The sequence below is a fragment of the Podarcis pityusensis genome (assembly GCF_964106645.2).
Source record: "Podarcis pityusensis genome assembly, chromosome: 15".
Taxonomy (NCBI): domain Eukaryota; kingdom Metazoa; phylum Chordata; class Lepidosauria; order Squamata; family Lacertidae; genus Podarcis; species Podarcis pityusensis.
Window position 1 is genome coordinate 23336396 of NC_138040.1, and position 14130 is coordinate 23350525.

The window sequence follows — 14130 nt, forward strand, 5'->3', positions numbered from 1 at the left end:
GAGAGCTTGTTTGCATGGCCTCCAGGGAAGGCTGTTTTCCTAAATGGTAGTCATGTTTCTAAATGGAAAGGTTTTCAGGGAAAGGGAGAGGGAGAGAGACAGTCTCATTTTTGTGCCAGAGACACCCCCTCCCCCCAAAAAAACCACCATGGCCTCAGCATTCTCTAAGGACAAAATAGGTTTTAGTATTAAAACAGCCAAAAGTTCAACAAATCAAGTCTATCTCTAAGCATAAGAAAAAGGCTGCTGTGTAAAGACATGGGAAATGAACTAGCAAACACAAGGTGTGGCTTTAAATTAAAGTAATGTTATTAAACACAACTTGCAAACATGTGGTCTGCATAGGAGAAAGTCTACACTACAAACCTAGGTAAAGGTAAAGGGACCCCTGACCATTAGGTCCAGTCGCGGACGACTCTGGGGTTGTGTGCTCATCTCGCTCTATAGGCCAAGGGAGCCGGCGTACAGCTTCTGGGTCATGTGGCCAGCATGACTAAGCCGCTTCTGGCGAACCAGAGCAGTGCATGGAAACACCGTTTATCTTCCCGCCAGAGTGGTACCTATTTATCTACTTGCACTTTGATGTGCTTTTGAACTGCTAGGTGGACAGGAGCAGGGACTGAGCAACGGGAGCTCACCCTATCACGGGGATTCGAACCGCCGACCTTCTGATCGGCAAGCCCTAGGCTCAGTGGTTTAGACCACAGTCGTTTTATTTGTCTTTTTAAATAATATTTATTAGTTTTCCATTTCAACACAAAAACAGCAACGTATTCTTAAAAAGGTAAAGGTACCCCTGCCCGTACGGGCCAGTCGTGTCCGACTCTAGGGTTGTGTGCCCATCTTACTTAAGAGGCCGGGGGCCAGCGCTGTCCGGAGACACTTCCAGGTCATGTGGCCAGCGTGACGAAGCTGCTCTGGCGAGCCAGCACCAGCGCAGCACACGGAAACGCCGTTTACCTTCCCGCTATAAAGCGGTACCTATTTATCTACTTGCACTTAAGGGTGCTTTCGAACTGCTAGGTGGGCAGGAGCTGGGACCGAGCAATGGGAGCTCACCCCATCACGGGGATTCGAACTGCCAACCTTCTGATCGGCAAGTCCTAGGCTCTGTGGTTTAACCCACAGTGCAACCTGCGAGTCGACTACTTCCCCCCTTCCCCCTAGTTAGCTTTCAAGTTTCCTTACCTATCTTAGCATTTCCCCTTCCTCTTATTTACCTTATTTTAATTAATTCAAAATACTATTTAATAATAAACAAGTAACTATATCTATTTGCAAAGAACTTTAAGTCAGTCCTGTTAGCATTGTCAATATTTACAATGTTCTTTCAAATATGATATAAATTTACTCCAGTCTCTTTCGAACAGTTGGTCTTGCTGGTTTTGGATCTTCCCGGACAGTCTTGCCAGTTCTGCATATTCCATCATCTTGGTCTGCCATTCTCCTAGTGTTGGTATTTCTTCTTGTTTCCATTTCCACCACAAAAGTGGTTTATTTGTCAATACATTTTGTGAGAATGTTAAGAATCCCTTTATACATACCCAGCTGTTTCACAGCTACAGTTCTCAGGTTTTATCTTAGTTTTTTCCCCTGGGAAACATGGTAATTACACTGGTTTGAAACTGAAATAAAAAAATTCCTTCCTGTAGCACCTTAAAGACCAACTAAGTTAGTTCTTGGTATAAGCTTTCGTGTGCATGCACACTTCTTCAGATACATCTGTAACTGGTTTGAAACTGGTTTATAGTAGTGCATTTTCACATGAAACACGTTTCATTTCCCAAAAAAGATGGACTCTGACTGACTACAGTAATGCAAATGATTCCACTTTTGAAACAGCGCACAAGGACTACAGGTGTGAAAGCTCAGAGGGGTGGCAGAAAGAGGCAAGCCTCAAAGTGCTACTGGGAAATACTGGAATTTTAATAAAATAGTAAACTACTCAAAACATTCCAGCAGAAGCCTAGGAACCTTCCTTAGGCTAATTCAGCAAATACAATTCTTATGTCCCTGAAGAAATTCTCCAGCAAAATTGTCAAGACTATTTATTAAAATTCTCTACATTTTCCAGTTCTATTTTGTGGCTTGCCTCTTCCTCCTTTTGTATTGGTGTTGCCTTTTCTTCTTCTTCCATGAAAACGTAAGACAGGAAACATCTAAAATTCCTATCTCATTGGATTTGATCTTGCAGTGGGTTCAGAATTCTGCTGGTCCTTATTAACAGGTACTATAAAAAATAGTTGTTGTCTGCCTACATCAGGAGAGGGAAGATTAGCTTCTTATCAGCTGCAAAGAGTTAATATAACAACTTGTAGCATCCAGGGACAGTTGATGGGGAGGTTGTTTCTTTTCCTGCCCATGAAGTGATGTGCCAACACAACGAAAGAGAGCTGCTGTCCTTCTTTTCTAATCCACCCAAGCAGTGAACAAATGTCATAAAAGTGGACAATCTCCTTCCCCTGACCTCTCTGAATAAAAAGCACAAGTCTGCATCCCCTCCTACACAAAGTACCAAGACATCATTAGCAGTTTGGTGGCACCACCAACCAGCATCAAAGGCAATTTTAAAGAACAGAGAAGAAATATACATACATTTTTACCTGCAACATTAAGAATGAAGCACGCCACCTCAAAGTCACCAGAATTAACTGTGCCTTTCCTCAGCGCTGAACCCAAATGACCTCGACTGCAAATTTAGATACAAAAGACTCCCCATAAGATGGTATCATCTTGAGGGGAACCAAGTCGTGATGCCCTCTTGCTTTTGATTTATGCTTTGGAGACAAGAAGTTCGTGGAGCAAGCAAGGGAACCTTACAGCTTCTCTACATAGGAAGTCAAGAGCGCATTTCACTAGAAACTTACATCGGATGCAAACTGGCATAGCTTGCACATAAAGAATCCTCAAAACGGCAATTTGTTGAGGCCACTGAAAATTCTGCTAAGAGATCCTTAGAACCTTGCAGAACAAAAAAGCCAGTCCAATGCACTTCAATGCTACAGAGACCTGATAAAGGGTTCTCTGGTGAGAAGGGGTGGGATCAGTCCAAGCCATTCATGGTCAGATAGGAAGAATATATCAGTATTGGGTCTGCAGGGGAAGCCAAGGGCAGAGCAGTGGTAGAGAGGCAGAAAGAAGGAAGGCATCATCTTTAAGTGTCCCCTGAGCCTCATTTCCCTGATGCCTCTGCTTGAATCTCAACTTCCTTTATCCCATCCTTAGTGCTTATTATACAATCAAACGTCTATGGGAAAGTGCTCGTAATGGCATATATACATGCCATTTCCCCATTCATTTTCATTGTAACATATTGCATTCACTTAATTTAAATATTATTGGCATTGCATTAACTCATTAGTTCATTCATCATCCCACTGAATTCAATAGAAGGCCCAACTAGTCTTCCACTGCCTGTAACGTCTTTGTTTTTTATCCAAGTGGCAAGAAATTTGTAGACATTCTACACCCTTCCCCTGGGAAATGATCTGCCACAGGTATGACAAAGGGTCCGTATCTATACGTAACTGAAAAGGGCGTTCAGCCACCCTCTGTCATCTAAAGTAAACACAGCTTTCCGCTCTTATCAATTTCACTGCTCTATTTCCCTGCTCTGTTTCTCTTCCTCTCTCTTTCCACATATCTTGTAAACCGTAATGTACACCATGTCCTAGCTTGTTTCTGCAGTGCAAAACAATTCCTCCAATGCAAAACAGTTAAAAACAAATGAACATAGGAGCAAATAAATGCATCTTCATTCTTTCCCTGACATTCATTCACATTCACATTTGCTGATTCCGCCAGCAAAGAAGAAATGAATGGGCTCATTCATTCATTTTCTAGATTAATTTCTAAAATAAGTGCGCACTAAGTCAAACTGATTTCTCCTTACACCAGACTTATGCCTCATTTATTTCATCTAGATTATATAAGCCTTCCAGAGGAGGTTGTGCATCCTTTGGGGGCCTTCGATTACTGATGCAGTGGTCCAGGGAGGGGGGAAAAACATGTTTCATCCTCCTAAACCAAAACCCTCTCTTATAATAAAGTTGGCAGTCCAGGATCTGCGCTGATGAAGGACTCTGCCATAGCTGGGACCTTGCATATGAATCCCCAATGACCATGATAACACTGCAGTGTGGATTCTTTCAAATTTAGAGGGGTATCCAGGGGAGAGATAATACTGGGGTTGGACCTAGTTTTGCAGGTCACCCATTGGCCTTTCCTGTTATTGTGAACTGGGTCCTTGGTTTCTCCAGGGAATGGAGTGCCCTAGCCAGGGGCTGTAGTTAAATCCATGGTAGCTGCTTAATTTTCTTTACTCACCAATCCTCAGAGAGTGGGGACTGGCAGCAATCTCCATTAGCCACACCAAAAGGAGCACCAGAGGCGCCAAGATCCCGGGCATCTTCTATAAATCCTCATGGAGCCCTGCGGTGGTCTGGGCATGACATAACTCTGCAAAAGAGAGAGAAAGAGAAAAAGGTTGCTATGAAAACTCCTCCTGTCAATCACAAGAATGCCCTCTATGCTGCAGTTCTACGCTAAGGTTGCCATACGTCTGGAATTTCCTGGACATAGTCTGTACTCAGCCCTCGCAAACCTCTGGCTGAAAATCAAATGGCAGCCCATGTTGGTGGTGTAGATTTTGGCTGGAAAACTCCCCGAGAAGCTTGACAACTTTTGTGTCCCGGTTTTCACTTTTTGAAATATGACAACCCTATTCTACCCTGAATGCTGCTGATCCCACAGGCCAATAGGGACACGTGAAGCCTTATAAAACCCTCAAATCCAAGGCAATACCTCAGTCTGAGCAACTTATATCTCACTGAGAAGCCAAGCTGTCTGCCTTGTCTCCAATGGAAATGGATCACCAGTATGCCTTTGAAGATGTCAACCACCTATGGACCTGTGGATTGTTCCTTTTCTGTCACAATCCCCCCTCAAACAAATATATACACAAAAACAAACTGCTGCACCTAGCCATAAAGTGTATCTGAAGCCTGACACAAATTTAGAAATGAGGCATACTCTCATGATTTGCTAAAACGAATTTTTTTCACCCAAATATTTTCAGAGTAGTGATGTTCTGGCAAGCGCAAAGTATGGGATTCTGTTTTGTGCCATTTTTACATTGTTTTATTATGTACTGCATGCTTTTTGTTCTCTTGTACAGCGCTCTGCAATTTTTATATATCCTAGACATATTAACAGACTCTTGAGAGTCCCATGGACTGCAAGAAGATCAAACCTATCCATTCTTAAAGAAATCTGCCCTGAGTGCTCACTGGAAGGACAGATCCTGAAGCTTAGGCTCCAATACTTTGGCCACCTCATGAGAATAGAAGACTCCCTGGAAAAGACCCTGATGTTGGGAAAGATGGAGGGCACAAGGAGAAGGGGACGACAGAGGACGAGATGGTTGGACAGTGTTCTCGAAGCTACCAGCATGAGTTTGACCAAACTGCATGAGGCAGTGGAAGACAGGAGTGCCTGGCGTGTTCTGGTCCAGGGGGTCACGAAGAGCCAGACACGACTAAACAACTAAACAACAACAACAACAAAGAGTGACCTGGATGGAGGGATGGAGATCCTCATGGACATCCAGATGTTGTTGGACTCCAACTCCCAACATCTGTGAGGACCACAGGCTTTCCAACCTCTGCTTTAAACCTTCCTACCTCTCCACTCACCCCCTTGGCACCCTTGAATTCAAGTCATTGTTCAAGCTAGCAGAATTTGCAAGGGATTGTAAACTGTGATCTTCGGATGAAGTGTGGCATAAAAATTTAATAAATAATATTCATCAGATATCAATCCAGCACCAGAGGAGACAGCTTTTGACCAAAGCATAGGCCACACCAGTCCAAGATTGATGGGCAGGTGGAAAGAGGTGCTAATTATATCTCACATTGTGCTGGCAATTGTTGGGTTGGGCTGGAGCACAGGGTGGCACTTATGTAATTATTAAGAGCTATTTTCTTCCATTTCAGAGATGCAGCTGCAAAACTGAATAAAAGATCACAGAAAGAACTGTGGGAGGGAGAATTTGAAGAAGGGTGGTTCAGAGGAAGAGCCATGAAAAATAAAACTTGTCATATCCAGCAAATGGCAGCACAGTAAGGATGAATTATTTTCCCCATATTGGCCCTCTGGGGCATCGTATAGAATTTATCGGTCCTTCTCCACTCTTTTAAGTCATATAAACAAATTAAGAGTAACTCACATGTTCTGCATATGCAAGAGTGTGGCAAAACAAAATAGACATCAAGCTCATGTTATTTTATTCGCATTTCTATCGCCTGGGTTTCTTTTTTAGAAAAAAATGGGGGGAGTGGAGATAGCTGTATATTTTGAGTTTTTAAAAGCTCTAAGTTACTAAGGTTGTACAAACCTCCCCGAGTGTATTTTTAAAGGGTTTTATTCTTGCAAAATTTACTGGCTTCTTTTGAGATCCTGCTGATGTTTTGACTGAATGACACATCTACAAATTCATCACAAAATGCAATGAAGGCTAGGGGGTATCCAACCACCCCTCAACCCAAGATCTTTTAAAGTTGCAGTGCTTAAATTGTTGTCCAAAACACAACTACGCCTCCAAATTCACTCTTCTCTGAATTTTGCAATGTAGTTCTCCAACTGAAAAATACATACCAAAAAAAAAAGCACATATTGGGGGTGAACGTGCACAGAAATGCTTATATGCATGAAAATAATGTACAACATGCATTCAGTTGTGGGAGAACGCTTGCAAAAATGTGTATACGAGGCAAAACCGCTTACAGACCTGTGTATATTAGATGTAGGAATGGGGAGAACTGAACTGAATGTTGGAAAAATGAGAAATGGAAAGAAACCAGAATAGACAGATCTGTTCTTTAGTGTGATGCTGAACTGGCAAACACTTAGAAATATGGGAGTGGGAAGGAGCATAGTAGTCTGAGTTCAGAGGGAAAGGAAATGCAAAGGGAACAGACAGTGGCAATTACCTGAAAAAAACCGTTATAGTGGCCAATTTACAAGGCAGCATTAGTGCGGCCATGTTGCTGTAGTAATATAACCAAGCAGAAAAATCAGAACCTTGCTGAGAATTTAGCTTTAATAAGGTAAGTATGGAGACATGCTGCAAGTTCTGCCAGAAGACATGATAGGCAGGTTCTGTTCTATCATTAGTTGGTAGAAGATGGGATCTTTGACAATGTCAACTCTTCTCACCCTTCCTGTGGAAAAGGAGGATTCCAAATGCAGCAAATTAGGGTGCCGATTGCCACACATTCTGACTGCTCAGGGTGGAAGTGTCAGCAATAGGATGCTGACACACAGAACAACTTCTGTGAGTGAAGAGAAAGGTCCACGCAGCTGGGGTAAACATCACAGGAATGCAAGGAAGAAAAGTGGTTGTGGGCTGGTAGTAGTCTGAAGAAGTAAAGAAACAGGGGGAAAGAGCCCAGGAGTGAACTGTGAGGTGGGTAGTACAGGGCTGTATAGCTTCAGGGAAGGGAATAAAGGAGAAGTAAGAATTGAGCCCTGAAATCAGCCCTGAGTGCTCACTGGAAGGACAGATCCTGAATCTGAGGCTCCAATACTTCGGCCATCTCATGAGAGGAGAAGACTCCCTGGAAAAGACCCTGATGTTGGGAAAGATGGAGGGCACAAGGAGAAGGGGACAACAGAGGACGAGATGGTTGGACAGTGTTCTCGAAGCTACCAGCATGAATTTGACCAAATTGTGGGAGGCAGTGGAAGACAGGAGTGCCTGGCGTGCTCTGGTCCATGGGGTCACGAAGAGTCAGACACGACTAAACGACTAAACAACAACAAAAGAATCGAGGGGAAAGTATAAGTGGAGATGTTGGGATAGCTCTCAGAGAAGGCCTAAGGTAGGATGTACTGTGTGCCTTTAGCCATGAGGCTAAAGAGGCTGTCATGCTGGAGTTGGAGCTTGGATTTCATATAATGATTTGCACTAACCAAACGACTGTTTGATCGCAGGCCTCCAGCGACAAAGAGATCCCGTAAATAAATACACCCTTTGGGCACGTTTCACAATGAGCTTGATAAATGGGAGAAGTGCATGCTGGTCAGAAAATCATGAGCAGGAGACTGAATTAAGGATGTAAAGGTACAAAATGGATGGTTTGAAAGAGGCGGACAGAAGAGAGTCTGTGCGAACAGCCACCAGAAGTTGCCTGACAGCCAGAAAATCCCCTCAGATGCCGACTTTAGCTGCGAGAGCCCAAGAACAGCTGTGCTGTCCTGGGGCAGCAGTGATGATAAATGAGGCAGAAGGAGGAGAGAGAAATCCAAGAGGACCCTGGAAAGTGTCGGTAATTGCAGCTGAGCAGCCAGTCAGTGTACAGCCGAGGAAATGCAGAAGAAGGAAAGATTTCCATTTGAGCAGTTGATTAGTGTCTTATCTACTCAGGGCTGAACCTGTACCTGCCAAATCACCTTTGGCTTAATGGCAGTCATTTAGCTCCACCAGCCAAAATAGAAAAATATGCAAAGGCTTAATTTTTTAAGTGTGTGCACCTTACACATGCATGGAAGTTGTGTTCTCAGAACAGGAAGTCATTTTCTCAGACCCAGGAAGTCTGACTTATCATTATCATTGCCCAATCTTCTCTCTCTCTCACACACACAGTCTCTCACACTCACAACATCAAACACTACTGAAGCCCACCACCAGAGACTTAAAAGCTAAGAGGGTGTTTGTTGTTTGCCTAAGAACACAAATGAAAAATGTCATAGCCCTACAATAAGCCCAATGGTTCAAAACATACCAGAGTATCTGCAGACTGAGAAATATCAGGGTGTGCACTGCAGGAGGCCTTAGTGTTTATGCACAACCTTGTGAAGTAGGTTAGTCGCAGAAAGAATGACTTGTTTGGGATATCTAGAGGAATAAGATGGGATTAGACACTCTAACCACTACCGCCCAGGTTGAAATAGAGATTTGGAAGAAACATTTATGCCTCTTAGCTGCCCAGTTAGTGAAAGTAATTCTTTGATGGTCACTCAACAATTCAATTATCCTTCCCACTCTTTCAAGGCAAGATATGCACTGCCTTTCAGTACACAAGCGACTGTACAGCTGCATTGTGCTCCAGCAGCAACTAAGTCCATATACGAACCATTGTAACAATGCATCTGATTCCCTAGATGAGAATCATGCAGACACATCTACCCCAAGAGATTCATGAAATACTCTCTCTTACCGGAGTTGTGAGCTGTTCTGAAGCTCTGCATTTTTTTATTTTACCAAATCTTGTGAGATTTCTTTGGCAGACATGAAATCATAGCATAAGAATTTATTCTCACTTTCCTGCTCTAAACATCCAGGCCTGAGGATTTATTGCAAAGTTGTAAAGCTCCTTACAGGAGTTGGTTCAATAAAAGAGACACAATTTCATCTGTTCGATGCGGCCAATCCCCAATGTTAGCTGAATTTCCTCTCCCACCCCCATGCCCCAGCATTACAGTATAATTAAGGGGTGGGTAAACTGTTAAGCACAGAGAGTGAAATGTGTGTTGGGAGGGGCTACTCTGCTAATTTGCATGTTTTAATTACATGTAATTAACTTAATATGCATATAATTTTCAGGACTGTGGTGGGTGCCAAGCCACAGCTGGTTATCGCTTTATGCTTACTCTTAAACTGTGAAACCCAGTGATAAAAAAAACCCCTTTTTATTCTTTGTAGCGGAAAGCAAGGCTTTCAAAAATAATGAGCCTTCAAAAATGTAATCGTGTGGATTTTGACTTATCTACTTATCTCTACCAAACTGTTGCTTCATCATCTAAGTTGGATGGTGCCTGGGAAAAGGGCTTTCTTGGTTGAGGGTGATACGTACTTGTGGAATTCACTCTCTAGGGAGGCTTTCTAAATTGTTGTGTTTTGTTCCAGGCAAAAACCTTTTTCTTTATTACTCTGTCAGGTTTTTAAAGATTAAAACTGTTTTAACTCCTCATAACTACGGGGACAGACTGTGCCTGTTTGGAAGCCCAAAACCTTTCACCCCAAGCATACAGCAACACAAGGAAGCTTCTGAACCGGGTATTCCATTTGCATTTTGGCAGGTGGAAGATTCTGGGATCTGTGAGGAGAAACCCAAAGTTCAGCCTGAAATACCATTTGGACAATACAGTGGTACCTCTGGTTGTGAACGGGATCCATTCCGGAGGCCCATTCACAACATGAAAAGCCCACAACCTGAAGTGCTGTATCTGTGCATGTGTGAAGCATGATTTAGTGCTTCTGCGCATGCACGAGTGGCGAAACCCAGAAGTAACCCTTTCCAGTACTTCCGGGGCGCCGCGGGACGCAACCTGAAAAAACGTATCATGAAGCAAACGTAACTGTAGTCTTTTACTGGTCTGTTACACAGCTGCTGAAAAAAGTTCTTGGTGAGGAATGGGAAGATGAGGCTTAATCTATCGCAGGCCCTGCTGACACTCACTCTAGGGTAGGTTTTCAACCTTTTTGAGTCCACAGCTCCATTAACCAACTACATTCTTTCTGTGGGGCTCAGGAGCCCAGTTTTGTCACCCCTGCCTGCAGAGCTGGCAGTCTCTCACCCTTTTTCAAACACCCTCCCTTGTGGAGGCCTCCTCTCCTCCCCCCTCTCCTTGGGAGTCCCTGGTCTCCGAGCAGCCCCCCCCCCACCCCAAAGAGAGGTGTCTCCCAGAGGCAGCATTCACCTGTAGAGCTTATAGCCAGGGCTGCTGCAATAAACAGCTGCACAAGCCTTTGGGAGACAGAGACACAAGACAGCATCAGAGGAGGGAGGGAGAGAAAGAGGGCCAGTGGCCAATGTGGCCTGTGACAACCCTGACCATCATTCAAGGCACCCCAGGCTGCCACAGCACACTGGTTGAAAACCACTGCTCTAGGGAGATGGTGGAGCAGCAGGGGCTGTAACAAAGTGGCTCAGTTGGGCCTTCCAATTTCTTGTGCAACATCTCATCCTGCCCTGTTCTCAGCAGATTCTTAGCTGGACAGCTCCTCTGTTGCTTCAACCACCTTAGTCTCTGACCTACTGAGCAGCTCCTTGGCCTTGCTGGTAAAACGAGCAACTGAACCACTTGGCAAAAGTGATAGAAACAGAACACTTGTCTTAACGTTGTGCATGCGCTATACCTTTAAAGGACATATGAAGCACTGTTAAGTTGTGGGTGAACATACCAGACGACACAGCGATTCTTCAAACAGCTCTTGTTTATTCACAGGCCAGGACAGAACTGAACTGAAGGGCTCAGTCAGCCTGCTTATATAGAGCTCCAGTACCACATTACTGTAACAACTTTCTAAAACTATCCAATCACTGAACGTCACTTTCGATCCTTCATTTGCATAACTATCTACAGTATCCCCCTGCTGGCCCAGGGTGAGAACTTCAGTACATAACAAGCACATTTGTTCCCTCAAATCATTCTGGGCACTGTAGTTGGTTACTGGTTGCTGGGAATTTTGAGGGCTTGGAAAGAATGCAATTCAAATGTTCTTTAAAGGTGCAGCGCATACACAGCCTTAGATTCTCTCATATGGCCTCTATATCCTCATCTTCCACTTCTGTGCATCTTCTGCCGTGATGCCTCTTCCCTATGCTTAAAAAAATAAATAAAACCTCTGAAATTCTCCAGTGAGTTTTGTTTTTTGAAAGGAACACAGACAAGAAAACTACCACTTTTTGATCAACCTGGCATAGTTTTATGACATAAGCAACATTAACAGAACATGGTTATAGGCCTCCGAGGATGCATGACAACTTGTGGAGAGGTACCTTTGTTTAAAGCTGAAATGATTTAAAAGTTAAATGTAATTAAATAGACATTTTGTGCTGCTGCTGCTGGGTGTGGGTGGGATTTCTGAATGTTGATTGTTGCTCCTTGTATAAATAAGTGAAAGCAATGAAATATTTGGGGTGGGGGAGTACTGATGAAGCCACAAAAATGGAAGTGGGGTTGAGAATTACTTAGTTAATTGCATTCATATCCTGCATTTTCTCCAGGGAGGTAAAGGTGGTATGTGAGGTTCTCCCCCCTCCTCATTTAATTGAATAATTAGCTGGTTCTAATTGCAAAACATTGGGTTCTTAGGTCACTGGATCTAGATTACAGGAGTGTGAACACACAGACTCCTATGACAGGGCACAGTGGGCTCAGAAACTTTAAGTTCACAGAAAGTTGGTTACTGCCAAGTGCTTGCAAAGCTGAATCAAGTTATGGAACAACATATCATTTGACGGCTTTGAGCAGTTATTTCAGAACTTTCCGCGTTATTGACAAAACAGCAGGATCGAGTCGGAATTTACTGGCACTGGCATGATGGCAAGAGACACACAGAGCTAGCTATTACAGTGCATGCACACACATACACACAAAATCGATTTCTAACACCCTCTCAGGAGAGCAATTTTACAAACCCTGATACCCACTGACAGCCATGCATTAACTCTCTCTAATGTCCTTAGGGGCCTCTGTGCACCTTCTCAGAGACATCCAGTCGCTGAGTTGTATCCAATGCTCATCCTCCTCGGAGCAGACCTATTGACATTAATAGACAGGGCTAACTTAGCTCTATTAATTTCAATAGGGACCACTCTAAGTTATTTGGAGATAATCCACTGAAAACAGAGGCAAAGCTCCGCTATTCATGGATTTGCTGGTTGCATGAAATACCGGGGGGGGGGGGGGAGTAAAGGAGGCCTGATCCCCTTTGCCTTTTCATGTGGTTCCTTTAGCTACTATTTAAAAATCAGGCTACGGGGAGGATCACAATTTAGCTAAAATGAGATTAAGTCACCAATCAGGGTGTGTGCATTTAATTACACATTAAATGGATGTTGCATCCTGCCTTTCCTTAAAAAAAATAAAAAATCAAAGACAATGAAATTCCGTTTAACACTGAGTGGAAGCTGAGACAAAACCCCATTCAAATAAAAGCTTTTTCCACAAAACAGTAGAAGGAAAAGCACTTTAGCCAATTGAAAATCAGGTGGGAGAATAGGGGCTCCCCTACCTCTTTCCCCCATAACTCAGAAATTGATCTGCTGTTCTGTGGTTTCCACTGTTGCACATTTTAAGTGGGCAAGCTGCTCTCCTGTCCTTATTTATCCTACATCTCTATGACGGACAAGCAGAATATAAAATCAATTTTTATCTGCATGTAAAAATCTCTTCCATACTTCACTTTGAATATTATTGTCATTATTAATCACATGTATTGCAGCTTTAAGGCACTATTTATTTATATATAAAGCTTCTTCTTAACTTCTGTGTACAATATCCAAAGTGGCGTACCATAAAACCAAGAATTAAAATGACTTAGGGCAGCATTCAGCAGCAGCAGCAGTAAAACTCCCATTTAAAATCTTGCATGACTCACTCATGAAGATGTACTATCTTAAAAGCCTGCTTCAGCTAGTTCAGTGTTGTCTACAGTGACTGACAGTGGCTCTCCATGGTTTCCAATTGGTGAGGAGGTGTCTCTCCTTGCCCTACCAGGATATGCCCAGGAATTGAATCTGGGACCTTCTGCTTGTAAGACAGATGCTCTACCACTGAGCAAACGGCCCTTTCTCCTTGGAGCAGTGGGCGTTTTTTAATTGCCTGGATTCCAACTCCACCCAGTCCTCCTAAAATCCTTTCTTCACCCCCCGTCTGATTCACGTCACCAGTCTGTGACACCTTTTAAGTAATGCCAGCAGCTCCTTGTAGCAGGACCAAGTCCCCCAGAAAAGATGTCATGATTGCCACCATGTGCCAAATGTTTTTTGGGGGTGGGGTGGAATCAGAAGAGTTGATTGTCAGAAGAACAGTCCTGCCAAAGGAAGATAATGAATGCAGAGAGACAAGTGCCTCTGTCCCCAGCATGCCCAATAGAAGGAACTGGGAAAGAGGAATCCAATCCCATTGCATTGTCTGGACTCACCAGTGTCCACCTCTTTAACATCTTCCTTTGCTAATGTCCCAGCCAGCCTTAATGGCATAACCTACATTTCCATAATGACTTACAGACCCCTACGCAGGAGGATATGAAGACAGCTTCTTCCAAGAAAATTGGTGCATGTGTCTTTTACCAGTTTAAGAAAAGCCTGAGTGGATGCAGTGGGAGAGCCTAGTTATTGG

At 43.5% G+C, this 14130-nt stretch overlaps 1 protein-coding gene across 4 annotated transcripts in view; it reads right to left on the reverse strand.

The window, feature by feature from the left end:
- GRIK4 (glutamate ionotropic receptor kainate type subunit 4) overlaps positions 1 to 14130 on the reverse strand; it is a 469347-nt gene that overhangs the window by 293319 nt on the left and 161898 nt on the right. For all 4 annotated transcript variants that reach the window (XM_080983424.1, XM_080983422.1, XM_080983423.1 and 1 more), the window contains exon 2: positions 4327 to 4458. In XM_080983424.1, coding sequence (XP_080839550.1) covers positions 4327 to 4408 — 82 coding nt within the window. In that variant the 5' untranslated portion in view covers positions 4409 to 4458. The remainder of the gene's footprint in view (positions 1 to 4326; positions 4459 to 14130) is intronic.